General features: G+C 47.9%; 1 protein-coding gene across 1 annotated transcript in view; it reads left to right on the forward strand.

Moving 5' to 3' along the window:
* ADAMTS17 (ADAM metallopeptidase with thrombospondin type 1 motif 17) overlaps positions 1-14,158 on the forward strand; it is a 353,771-nt gene that overhangs the window by 84,523 nt on the left and 255,090 nt on the right. Inside the window, exons 6-8 of the mRNA XM_027571265.1 lie at positions 277-360; positions 1,125-1,282; positions 9,623-9,666. Coding sequence (XP_027427066.1) covers positions 277-360; positions 1,125-1,282; positions 9,623-9,666 — 286 coding nt within the window. The remainder of the gene's footprint in view (positions 1-276; positions 361-1,124; positions 1,283-9,622; positions 9,667-14,158) is intronic.

Here is a 14,158-nt window from a genome sequence, read left to right on the forward strand (position 1 = left end):
TTTTTTTTTTTAAAGATTTTATTTATTTATTTATTTATTTGAGAGAGAGAATGAGAGAGAGAGAGAGAGAGAGAGCCTGAGAGGGGGGAGGGTCAGAGGGAGAGGCAGACTCCCCGCTGAACAGGGAGCCCGATGTGGGACTCGATCCCGGGACTCCAGGATCATGACCTGAGCCGAAGGCAGTCGCTTAACCAACTGAGCCACCCAGGCGCCCAGGATACCACTGTATTTTTATTAATTTTTATATTTATGTCATTCTCTTTTCTCTCTTGACAGGTATACAATATGTTTCAGCACCAGAGCCTTGGAAGTAAGGTGAACATTCAAGTTACCAAGCTCGTCCTGCTACGACAGCGGCCTGTAAGTCCTCATGGACGCCCACCAGAGCACATAGACGGCGTAACTGGTCTGGAAGTTTCCTAGTTGCTGTGGAGTGCTAAGGAGGAGTGTAGGTGGTTGTCAGTCTTATCTGCCCTCCCAGGCTTTGCAGATGGCAACCGTGTGCCCTGGGTCACGGACTGGGGATGTCCAATGGGAGCAGGGCAGGTATTGTTACTAGAAGCTTGGTGTGCACATGCTCTGCTTGGAATTTTGAGGGAACCCTGAGCACTGAGCCTGTGTGCCTCCCTCCAACCTTCCCGGCACATCTCACATATGCAAATCTAGATGGTGAGGTCTTTGGAAGCCCATGGCTACACTTCTGGAGCTATACCCCAGCCTCAGGCCAAATTTGGATTCACTGTAGCAGTGTTTTCTGGTCTTTGAGTTGAGTGCATTCCCTTATAATAATGTTACTTGCAGAATCGGGCAATGAACTTGAAAAACGAGAGACCGATACTTGGTTGGGTATACAGTTCAGTTTGCCAAAAAAAAAAAAAACAAAAGAAAAGAAAGAATATTTTTCTTTAATAACATAGTCTTCATTTGAACTTAAAAATAAGGCCCTGGCCTCTCTCTGGGATTGGGCACCTTCCTACCAGCATTAGTGTTGGATTTGCGAGAAGCACATCACTGAATGATGTCCCAGCGAGCAGCTATCTCCACACTATATTCCGAACGTAAACTCCGGCTTCCCTGGGTGTTTGCTTCTTTAACTGCCCCCACACGACCCCAATTTCTTTTAGGCCAAATTGTCCATTGGGCACCATGGTGAGCGGTCCCTGGAGAGCTTCTGTCACTGGCAGAATGAAGAATACGGAGGAGCCCGGTACCTCGGCAACAATCAGGTTCCAGGAGGGAAGGATGATACGCCCCCTGTGGATGCAGCTGTATTTGTTACCAGGTGAGGCTGGATTTGGTCTGTAGCTGCACATGCAACAGAGGAAAGACATGTCCCTCTTTGGAGAGGAAAAGAGGACAGTTTGCTAAGAATTCAGGCTTGGCAGTCAGACCTTACACCAGCTCTCTGAGCCTTGGATTCCTCATCAGTAAAATTGGGGATATATTACAGTACCTAACCCTTAGTTATGAGGGTTCAGTGAGCACAGGAAGTGCTTTTCACGGTGCCTGGCCCAAAGTAAGAATGCAGTGTTAGCCATAATTGTTGCTGTTGTTATTATTAATATAAAAGTAGCAAAATTCTGGTTACCCGAGAGTCTTAACACTTCCAAGAAAATGCATCTACTACCTCTCCCGGGCAACAAATATAACGCTCACCAGGCAAGAGCTAACCTGTGTTCGAGGCTGCCTCCCAACTGGCTTGAGTGCGCTACTGGGGGGAGAGTGGATACCCTGAGTTCCCTGTAGGAGGGAGTCCATGTAGGCACCCATGTGCTGTGCACAGCCCCAGCCCCGGGGCACTCCTGGGGCAACAGTGGTTGGCAGAGATGCCTGGGGAATTCCCATGCACGTTCTGTTGCAAGTAAGGATCTGAGCTGCTTTCTAGACTACAGAGCTGGACTTTTCCAGACTGCGAGGGACACCAGGGGCCCGGCTGTGGACCACAGAAACGAGACAGCCTTCCACACAGGCAGCAGTCACATTGTTTTAGCTTGCCAGGGCTGTAGTAACAAATGACCACAGACCTGGGGGGTTTAGAACAACAGAAATGTGTTCTTGCACTGTTTTGGAGGCCAGAAGTCCAAGATCACAGTGTGGGCAGGGCCGTGCTCTCTCCGAAGGCTCCAGGAGAGGAGCCTTGCTTCCTTCTTCCTAACTTCCAGTGGTGGCCTGCAGTCTTGGGCATCGCTTGTCTTGTAGACGCATGGCTCCGGCCTCTCCTTCACTGTCACCCTGTCGTGTGGCCTCCTCCCTCTGTCCCTATTTCCCTCTTCTCATAAGGACACCGGTCCTTGGATTAGGGCCCAGCTTGGCCTAATGGGACCTCATCTGAACTTGCTTACACCTGCACTGACCATCTTTCCAAATAAGATTGCGTTCACGGGTACAGGTACCAGGGGTTAGGACTTGAACATATCTGTTTTTGGGGACACAATTTAACCCACAACAGATATGGATGTGGCTCTTTCATTTTTCCCTTATGTCTCAAACGTCTCTGAGAAAAACTGATTTGCTTGGGTTCCTTTACTTCCACGATGTGAGTAGAATGCATTATGTATTCAAACCAAGAACCCCCTTTAAAAACTAGGCAGAAGTGTTTCTTGATAATTTTAATCTGTCAGATTAAAATATCAAAATGTTATTAGACTTGCTATGAATCTGTCCATTGTGAGTTTTAAGGAATTTTTAAAATTAATTTAAGGAAACTACTTCTCAAATTATATATTTTCTTTTTTTTTCTCCTGAGTTCAGAGGTAAAGCTGTAGAAAGGAGCACTTTACCATTCTGGTAGCTTGAGACAGCCTGCCCCTCTAAGAGGGGCCAGAAAGACCCTCTGGTGTATCTCTTGAGCCATGTACTATAAGCCCCTGGCCCAATGATGCTCCAAAGCTGGCTGGGAAAGTTCTGGCACCTTATCCCCAGGCACCAGGCAATGCAACTGCCTAACCTTCTCCTCTTTAAAAAACCCAGAACATGCGCATTGCTACCACCAGACACCAGACACATACCTCATCACCCTTGTGGATGATGCATCAGTCGCCCACCCCAAAGGGTTAAAATGTACTCTGTAGTGCACCGATCCCTTCTGAGAGCATTTTCTGCTCTTACAGGATGTGATTTAAATGTATAATGGGACATAGGAGAAGACATCTATTCAATAATTCTGATTGCCTGCCATCCGGATGGTACCCTACCAGGCACCAAGGACAAGCGATGAGCAGGAGCCAGTTCTTGCTTTGGATCTGAGTTTGCCCATCCCAGGGAGTGCTGGGAGCCCATCTCCCCCAGTGGCTCTGCTTCCCCTCCCCCTGCCTCGTGCTCACTGGCCAGAGGTTGCCATGGCTCCAGGCACTTTGAAGTGGTTTTTGGAGCCTGTGGGGCCTGAGGATTGCAGTGTTGGGGTGATAGGTAGCACCCTTTGAGAGCGGATTTGATTTGGGGAGCGGGGAAGAGTCTTTGGGAGCCATGTCCACGTATGACCATAAATTCGCACGACTAATTTTCCAAATGCTGATTAAGTGAGGTCCTAGAGAAGAGCTCTAAATAGTATCATCTTTGGAATGTACAAGTAAACTTCCAAGGTCACTACTTTGAAAGTGGTTCATACCAAAACTAGATAAAATGTACAAATTATGGTGTTTGTGAGACCTTTCCCGATGTCGTCTCTTGCCTGCAGTTTCATTCCTTATCTGGGTTGAGGTTGCGCTTGCAAGTGGTCTTGGTTTGGGAACGAGTAGCCCCCCCCCCCTTTATTTTTCAGAGGCAGTAAGTGTTACTGAAATCAGTGTTGACAAAACTTCTGGATTAGCCCCTCCACAAAATGTCGATGGCAGACGTGAATGCACCCTCGGCCTGAGAAGGCTGTCAGGTTTCCTGGCTTTCTTTTTTCTTTTCTTTTTTTTTTCTGGCTTTCTTTTCTGCTTCCCGCCTCCAACAAACTTATTTACTGTACTGGAAATTTGTGTGTAAAAATGTCAGTATTTTTTTTACATCACACACCTATAAGGTTACATTAGGTTTGGGCTTCTACCCAAAACAAAACAAGACAGAAAATAACGAGCATTGTCAGGATGTGGAGAAACTGGAACCCTTGCACACTGTTGGTGGGAAATATTAAATGCATCCCCAAAATACTAAATGCAGAATTACCCTTTGCTCCAGCAATCCTACTTCTGAGCGTAGACCCAAAAGCATTGAAATGAGGGTTTCAAAGAGATATGTGTGTACCTATGTTCACGGCAGCATGACTCATAATGGCTAAAATGTGGAAGCAACCAAGTGTCCTTTGATGGACGAATGGGTAAACAAAATATGGGCTATGCATACAGTGGAATATTATTCAGCCCTATAAAGGAAAGACATCTTGTCACAGGCCACAACCTGGGCGAACCTGGAGGACGTTATGCTGAGTGAAACACACCAGTCACAAAAAGCCAAATAGGGTATGATTCCACTTATCTGAGGCCCCTGGGGCAGTTAAATTCATAGAGACAGGGTGTAGAGCTGGAGAGAGGAGGAATAGGAAGTTTTTTTTTAAAGATTTTATTTATTTATTTGACAGAGAGAGACATAGTGAGAGAGGGAACACAAGCAGGGGGCGCGGGAGAGGGAGAAGCAGGCTTCCCGCTGAGCAGGGAGCCCGATGCAGGGCTCGATCCCAGGACCCCAGGACCATGACCCGAGCCGAAGGCAGACGCCTAACGACTGAGCCACCCAGGCGCCCCGGAATAGGAAGTTTGATGGATAGAGTTTCAGTTTTGCAAGATGAAAAAGAGTTCTGGAGATTGGTCGCCCAACATTATAAATGCATTGAACATCACCGAACCGTACGCCTAAAAATGTTGAAGATAGCAAATTCTGTGTTATGCGTATTTTATCACAATAAGACAGTTTGAAAATTTTCCTAATTAAGCCCTTAGGGGGTGGTCCCGAATGCATGGGATTGGTTCTGAGCGCAGGTGCTAGGGAGGGGCCTGTCTGGAGGCCCCCAAGAGCAAGGTTCCTTCTGCTGCAGGCAGAGCCAACAAAAAGGCCTCCTGCATCTCGGTAAGCTGAGGCCAGCCCGGGAGCTGGGGTTTTCTTTCTCCGTTTCGCGCTGACCTCTGATGAGCTACCTCAGTGCTCGTTCTTCCTCTTACCTGCTTCTGCGGAGCTGCTGGGCTGAACGGGCCAGTGCCCAGCTCGCTCTCTGGGTCCTCCCAGCTGTGAAATTGAAGACCTCCCAGCAGGACGGGGGGAGGCGGCGCTGGAGTCAGGGCTGGGAGCCGAGTTGGCGGAGAGGCATTGTTTAATAATTAGAGGCTGCGAGCTGCAGTTCGCCAGGTTGGGATAACAACGGGCTGATGTTTTCATGTGGAAATTGGGTTTTCACGTGCTGCACTTGAGAAGCAGCTCTTTCCTCCTGGAGTAATCTGAGCTGAGACAGGGTTGAGGGGCCGGTGTTCCCCAGTCCTGGGACTGATGCTGGCCAAAGCAAGGGTTTCTTCCCGCCTCCCCCTCTTCCTTATGGGCTGTGGCTGAGCCCAAGAGTGCATTCTCTCCTGGACGCCCACCAGCCCTCCAGATGGCCAGCCACAGAGATGTGAGTGTGACATCATGTCCAGCAGAAGCTGCTGAGCCAGAAGCCACGGAAGCTGGCTTCCTGGCAGCTGCAGCCGTGTCTGGGGCTAGAAAACACCTCTGAGTGGACGGGGGCTGGGGACCACGTGGCACCCACGCGGAGGACTGGGGTCCGGGGGCCTTCAGCACCTGGCACCGCTTTACCTTTGGCCCTGCATCTCCCGCAGGAAGCCACAAGGGAGGGATTCCCACCCCCCCCAAACCCAGGTCTGTGCTCCTGGGAGACACTGGGAGCAAACCCGCAGGGCCAGCTCGGGGCTCCACCACAGGTACACCTCCAGATGTCCCTCCACCTTCCCCTCCATGTCACTCCATTCCGCTCCCCAGGAATGGTCTTCTCTTCAGCCTCTGACCAAGGGGGTCTCTTGCAGGCCTAGCTCACAGTGAGAGCTCAGTGAGTATCAGGACCATTGCATTACATTTTCTCAGGTTTCCAAACATTGCAGAGACAAGGCCACTGGTAAACTCGCATGGCAAGTTGAAAGTGGTCTGGAAATGTATTTCCGTCAGTAATAAAGGAGCCACTATTAAGCCCCAACTGTATGCCAGGCAATCGGTTATGCACAAATTAGCTACATAAATTGTGGGGCCCATTGCAAAATGAAAATAGGGGAGCCCGTGTTAAAAAGACTCAAGATGACAATAGTAGAGCAGTAAACCGGGTCGGGGGATGGGAAGCTTTTGTGCACACAGCTCATGCACCCACAAAGTGTGCCGGGTCCTGGAGGTCCACACAGCCTGCCTACCCTTGAGGAACAAGGAGTGGAAAGTAAATGGACTAGAGACGGGAGAGCTCCGTCAGGACCCCACTTGAACCCAAGCATGTGGGTTTGGCATGAGTTTGCAGTGGGTGCAGGATTACCTGGAGATGAAGCTGCCCCTGTAGGCAAAGGGCTTGTGTTTTCTGAGAAAGGACCTTGAACAGGAAGGAGAGAGAAGATTCAAATCTTGGCTGACCCTTTCAAGCCAGGCTTCTAATTGAGCTTGGCTCTCCCCTTCGTGAGTAAGACCATACTTCCTCCCGCTTCCTCAGGAGAAGCAATGGATGATGTTGCAGGGCCCATCATTTGAGACCACCTATTTCCCTTCAGAGAAGCCATGGGATGAGAGAACACACAGTGCTCCTGTCAGCCAACAGGGCTGGCTTTCTCCAAGATGTCACTTTCTCCAAGATGGCACCATCTTCTACTCAGTTCTATTTAGTTCTTGACTGTGGGACTGATGGTCACATGCGCTTTCTCCTTTTGCCCAGGATTTAGTTATGTTCACTCTGGGAAACCCTAGAGCAAGGTGTTGGGCCACCTTGATCTTTGTATGCATGTGACGTTTGAAACATTCAAGTGGGAGGGGGTGTCCGATCAACAGTGTTGAGCTGGGGTCAGATAGATACCAGAGCAGTGAGAATATTTATGTCCCTAATTTTATTTGTTTGGTTTTCTCTGTGCCACTGTTGCTTCCTCGCCACCTACTGCCTGTTAATTAGTGTTTTAGAAGGTCTTCTGTTTTGAGTTTTTAATTCCAGTTAGTTAACTTACAGTGTTAGTGTTATATTAGTTTCAGGTATACAATATAATGATTCAACACTTCCATATATCACCCAGTGCTCATCACAAGTGCCTTCCTTCATCCCTGTCACCTGTTTCATCCATCCCCCAACCCACCTCCCCTCTGGTAACCATCAGTTTGTTCTCTCTAGTTAAGAGTCTGTTTCTTGGGGCACCTGGGTGGCTCAGTTGGTTAAGCGTCTGCCTTCGGCTCAGGTCATGATCCCAGGGTCCTGGGATCGAGCCCCACATCAGGATCCCTGCTTAGCGGGGAGCTTGCTTCTCCCTCTCTTTCTGCTCCTCCCCCTGCTTGTGCGTGCTCTCTCTCTCTCTCTCGCTGTCAAATAAAATCTTTAAAAAAAAAGTCTTGTTTCTTGGTTTGTTTCTCTTTTTCCCTTTACTCGTTTCTTTTGTTTCTTAAATTCCATGTATGAGTGGGATCACATTTTGTCTTTCTCTGACTGGCTTACTTCACTTAGCATTATACTCTCTAGCTCCATCCACGTCATTGCAAATGGCAAGATGCCATTCTTTTTGATGGCTGAGTAATATTCCATTGTGTGTGTGTGTGTGTGTGTGTGTGTGCACGCGCGCGCGCACGTGTGCGCGCATGCATATACACACACCACATCTTTATCCCTTCATCTATTGATGGACACTTGGTTGTGCCGTATCTTGGCTATTGTCAATAATGCTGCTGTAAATATAGGGGTACATGTATCCCTTTGAATTAGTGTTTTTGTATTCTCACTGCTGGGTATTTACCCAAAGAATAGAAAAACATTAAAAGGTTATCTTTGACAGAAAAAATCAAGGCTTCCTTTTATGGCTCCTATAGTTATCCCCCCTCCCTTGCCCTGCAAGTTCCTGTGGTTTTGGAGTGGGATTGTGACAAGTGTAGGGTTCTTTTTTTTTTTTTTTTTCAAATGTGGGATTCTTGAAGGCTTCCTTTTTTCCTTTGTTAAACCAGTCTTCAAATTGATTATCAAAACATATAGGTTTGTTATGAAAAAATTAGAAACTTGCAGTGAGCAGAACCTGTGTGGGGTTGGCCCCATCTCCTCCTTGGCATTTCTCTGGGCAGTTTTGGGGCCACGCCTTCAAAGCTGCCCCCTCTTCTCTTCTGGGCTTGCAGGCTGGCCAGTGCATCTGGTTCTGTAGATCAGGAGCCCAAGGAGAATCTGTGGGTCTGAGTAGGCGGGTGGAGTCTTTGACAAAACTCAGGTGAGCCTGAACCTCAGGTGAACCTGAAGCCAAGCCAGTGTTGGGAACGGACAAGCTCTGCCCCATTTCTGCTGAGAGGCGTCAGGTGTGGGTCACAATTTGGAGGCAAATACGACAGAATATGCTGTGCGTCTGAATGAGATTGACGCGGAGGGAGAAGGAAAGATGACCATACAGAGTTAGGTTAGGAGAGTGACACATTGCCTTCTCTGTCATCATGCCCACTGTGAATGGCAGGTCAGAGCCTTCCCTGAGAAGAGATTTTGACAGAGGGTGGGGGAGGAATTGAGGAGTTGACCTGATGTCAGGGTGTCAGAAAGGGGAAAAGTGGCCCAGCCCGGACCTGCCACTTTCTTTCACAACTGGGCTTAGTGCTCACCTTGTCTGGTTGGCCCCATCTTCCTTCCCAGAAGAACTTCAGCATGAGAAGAAGTGGCTTCAGAACACACCTTCTAAACCTAAAGGAGTTTAAGGGAGTGGGCATTTTCTGTCAGCTCCCCAGGGCCCCCGTGAGCAGATGAGCATGGGGCCCTGGGGTGGGGAGAGGGAGGACCAGACTGCTGCTCCCTTGCCCAGTCCCAGGCAACCGGTGATCATGTCAGCCCCTAACTGTGGGAATGCTCTGGTTTTGGGAAAAAAAGGGCCCAGACCTATTATTTCAAACATGAGTGGCTAGAGGCCACCTCTGGGGCTGGACCAGCTTTTGAGCATATTTGCTCTTCACACACAACCCCCCGCCCCCCACACACACACCGGGGCGGGGAGGGGGAATCCTGGGAAGCTTTAAAGGATCTAACTTTAAGAAATCACTTTCCATGGTCTTCTCATAAGTGCTACGTGCTCACTTCAGCATCTAAAGCCAGTTGCTGCCCATGTAGAGTCGCTTGGGGTAGTCACTATAGGTCGATGATGTTGAAGAGTAATTGTCTCTGATGCAGGACTTGCAAACACCTCTTCTTCCAGAACTTTCACAGTTGTTGGAGGGAGCCCTCCCAGCATCCAAGTGTTAGGTGGAGTTTAGCTACGAAAGGAGGGCCTCCCATTTGGGAACATTGTGGATGGGTTACTCTTGACAAATGGCTAGTTGTTGTTCTTGGCTGACCTGTGACAGCTTCGGCAGTAACCTAGCTATGGGCAGGACGACCAGTCAAGCTTAGCGGACAGTATTTTCTTCTCCCATTCTTGGGGGCTACTGCATACACCTGACCGTGTCTGTCTTTGTGTTCCTTTTTTAGGACAGATTTCTGCGTACACAAAGACGAACCATGTGACACCGTTGGTAAGTTGGGAAGCAGAATAATAATTTAGGGGGCTGCTGAATCCCGTGATGATCTGGAGACCTGGTAGCACTTCCAGTCCAGAGAAGCTGTCCTCAGACAAACCCTGTCTTTCCTGTGGCCCCTTTTCTTGTAAACTGGTTCTTTGACTTGATGTGACTTCATCTTTTGTTCCTGATAAGTGTTGAGGTTGCTCACGGCAGAAGGCATCAAGACGGATGCTGAATAGGGAAGATATGAAAAGTTAAACCCATGGGAGGTGCCTCCAGGCTGCCTCAAGGTGACCGTGGTTGGGGGCACACTTGGCTCTGAGCCTCTTGGCCACTCATGCAGGCGGGGGACCCCGCAGAGTTACACCGTTGTCATGAGAGCTTCCCGGTTCGCTCTCATGCATGCCGATGATCGTTACCAGTGTCCTAAGCGGTGAGGTGGGACTGTGCAGGTGTGAGGCCGGTCTCCTCCACCAGGCTGGACACCACGCTCATTGCTTTCTGGTTACAAGGTCCCGAGACTGACACACAACATGGCAAGGCACGTTTTCCTTCTTCCCGTCCCTCCCTCCTCTACCTTCACTTCCTCCACCAGCTTTTCCCTTTTTGCCATTTTACCTTCTGTGCTACCTTCCTTGGTATCTGGCTTGTTCTTGACAGGTCATAGATTTCCACTTGGAACCAGTCTTTGAGCATAGGAATAGGGTGCTTGCTTAACAGAGGAAACACCAAGACGGTTTCTAATTTTGACTGCTATGGCACAAACCTTTATTCTCCAGGAGCTCAAAATATGGCACCACCAAGAGCAAGATTCTGAATGTGATGTGCTTAGAATTGCAGGAAAACAGTATAGGATCAACAAATACATATTATTGTGGGATTCAAATGTTTAAAAACCCGTGCTTCCTAGGGAGTTCTAGCAGTGGGTAACCCTTCGCTCTGGCTCAGCCACATATGAGCTGGGTGATCTTGGGTAAATCTTCATAAAAACGATCATTTTGCACTAGGTGACTTAAAAGGCCCTTCAAAATCTAGCATAATGCTAACTAGCATTCATATCCCATTTTAGAGTTTACAAAATGTGTGTGTGTGTGTTTTTTTATATTCTTCATCAATCCCCTAAACAAATGCGAGAGACAGGTGTCAAAAACTGACCAACCAATCCATGCTTCATTCTCTGGGGGCCATCTCCAGAAAGGAATCACTACACTAAGCAACGTGAAATGGGCTTCAACAGAGGGAGAGCCGACGCCCGTCGAAACCCGTCGAAATCTGGCTGGGGCTAGACCAGTGCGGGTTGAGCTCTGTCCGTTGACAGAGCTGCGAAAGCATGTTGTGTCTTAAGGAGTGCTGTTCTTTCCCCGTGTTCACGAGTCAGCTTCTGTGCTTGTGCCAGGAGGGGGCTCTGCTGCAGGCTCGTGCCCGAGGAGATGCTGACCCATCGCATTGCCCATGCCTGTACACCTTCCCTGAAAGACTCCGCGCCCTTCACCTGTGTGTCCTTCAGGGCCCGGCCCAGTCACCGCTGTTAATTGATTGAATGAATGAACGAACAAATGAATCTGAATGCAGATGAAGGAATAACCAGCATTTTTGTCACATGGTTTTCTTACATATGGATTTATAGCTGGCTCTTTTTTCTTTTGAGTATACAACTTTCCTATCAACCATTCATTGTGATTACGCACTCTATTTCAGACTCCCTGTTGAAGAGAGGACAGCTAGTCCTGTCTTTCTTTCTTCTACACCATGTCACCTTGGTACTTATATTCACCTGCTGGGGTTACTCTAACAAAACACCATAGACTGGGCGGCGTCAACAACAGAAATTTGTCTCGCGGTTTTAGAGGCTGGAAGTCCAAGATCAAGGTGTTGGCCCAGTCAGCTTCTCCGGAGGCCTCTCCTCTTGGCTTGCAGATGGCTCCCTTCTCCCTGTGTCTCCACGTGGTCTTCCCTGTGTGTGCTTGTGTCCTGATGACCTCTTCTTACAAGGACTCCAGTCAGATTAGCGCCCCACTCTCATGACCGCATTTAACCTTAATCACCTTTTTAAACACTCTGTCTCCAAACACATTTACATCGGGGGTTAGCCCTCCAACATATGAATTTCGGGGGGGGGGCACCATTCAGTCCATAACACTACTCATTTGACACTTTGCATACTGCTGGTGAAATCTTATTTCCTTGTGTGACCTCCCAGGTGCGTATGTGTCTCATTTCCTCCACAAAATCTTTTAATTGCATGGACCAGCTGTAATCATTCTTTATGTGACGGCCGCTTAGCTCAAGGCTGAACCAGCCCTGTCTTGTACTTCCTTATTGCATGCTCTTTCCAATACCTCGGTGATTTTCAGCTTCTACGAAGGAAATGAATCCCTTCCTTAAAAAAAAAAAAAAAACACACAAAAAAACTTACATGGTGCTTTTGTTTTAACGTGCCATAATTTATTTGTACTTATTATCAAGTCGGTTCATAAGAACGGTGGTGATGCCATGAAGAGAAAAATTGAAAGCTGGGGTTATGACAGGCTTATAGCAGTCTCATCCAATTTATTTCTGTACTTTTTTTTTTTACCTTTTATTTTGCAATAATTATAGAATCATCGACAGTTGCCAAAGAAGTTCAGAGAAGTCTGTTGTACCTATCACCCTGCTTTCTCCCATGGTTGCATCTTATGTAACCGTAGTGTATTTCCCAAACCGGGAAATTGATTGGCTCAGTGCAATGAGCTAGACTACAGACCCTACTCAGGTTTCACCGGTTTGTGCAGGAAACCGTTTCGGGGTATGTTTTTACATATGGCTCCATGCCATTTCGTTACGTATGTAAATTCATCCAACCACCAAGACAGTCAGGAGCAGAACTGGTCCATCACCTCCAAGCAGCTCCCTTGGGCTGCTCCTGTAAATGTCCTTCTCCCTCCCCCCTTTCCCTACCCCTGACCACCATGTATCTGTATTCCAACTCTATAATTTTGTCATTCCAGCTGTCCATTTTATTTTTGTATTTGTTTTGATTCCACAGAATGGAAAAACAATCTGAATCATATAGATAATGTGGTTGTCAGTGCTAAGGGATTTTGAACAGCTATCTTCGGATCTCAGGGTCAGGCTCTGGTAGGAGGGGCTGTGCCCTCGGTTTTGCAGAAAATGGGATAATGTGGCTCCTCGAGAAACTGGAAGCTTGGGGATTGCTGATGTTTTAGAATTTGGCACATAATAGTGTTTTTTGTTTGCTTTCTTGGTTTGATTCAGGTACAAACTTACATACAACAAAGGGTACAAATTTTGGTGGATTTTTAATTTATGCCTGTGCTTTTTATTTTTTTAGTTTATCTTGTATTTATTGAAATAGTTTTAAAGCAGCATTTTGAATTCTCTTTGAACCTATTTTTCAAATGGTGGTAAATGTATATACCATAAAATTTATACATAAAATCTTAACCATTTTTAAGTGTGTAGGTCAGTGGCATCACAATCATATGCCTGTATCCTCAAAACCACTTCTCAGATTAAGGTATGGAATGTCATCAGCCCCCTCAGAGGTTCCCTCATGCCCCCTCCCAGCCACTCTCCCCACAAAGGTAACTTGCTGTTGTAAACGTTTTAACCACTGTCTTAAAAAATAGCTTAGAATAGATTTCATTTTTATTTTTATTTATTTTTTAAGATTTTATTTATTCATTTGACAGAGAGAGACACAGCGAGAGCAGGAACACAAGCAGGGAAAGTGGGAGAGGGAGAAGCAGACTTTCCGCGGAGCAGGGAGCCCGATGTGGGGCTCCATCCCAGGACCCCAGGATCACGACCTGAGCCGAAGGCAGATTCTTAATGACTGAGCCACCCAGGCGCCCCTACAATAGATTTCGAAGTGAAATTTGAATGATTCATTTGGAGAACCTCTGAGGTAGCTAGTGGAGTTTGGGGTTCTGTTAAAAAATACTTTCCCTGCTCAGTCTGCATGAGCCCATTTCAGCAGACCAGGATCCTGATTGCGAGGAACAGGTGAAAGGGCATTTACCAGAAGGGGGCTGCTCATGTGGATGGAAGATCTGGTTGGAACACAGCACCCCAGGCAGCCGTGGCAGGTGAGGCCGTAGACGCCATGCAGGGATCAGTGGCAGGGCCTGTGGGGGATGGCCTCCATCTGCCCCAACAACCAGCTGCTTGTCACCAGCTTCCAGTCCTGCCTTAGGTCGTGTGGCCTGCAGCTCCCCAGCCCACCAGCACGGGCCTGAGGGAGGCTCTGGCTCTTGGTTCTTCCACGGTGGGGTGGGTTGGGGGCAATAGTACTTCCCACATCAATGAATGGGAAGGAGTTCTCCAGAGGGGAGTCAATGTGCTTTAGCCAGGGGGAAGGATGGATGCTGGACATTCCAGAACCACCAATGTCCACTATATCCCTGACCCTTTAGTGAAGATTGACATAGGAGAAATGCATGTGTCTGCAGCTTACTATCTGTGCACATTACAGGGGTCCTGCTGACATAGGCAAGGAGGGCTT

This window comes from Zalophus californianus, chromosome 6 (genome assembly GCF_009762305.2).
Source record: "Zalophus californianus isolate mZalCal1 chromosome 6, mZalCal1.pri.v2, whole genome shotgun sequence".
NCBI lineage: Eukaryota > Metazoa > Chordata > Mammalia > Carnivora > Otariidae > Zalophus > Zalophus californianus.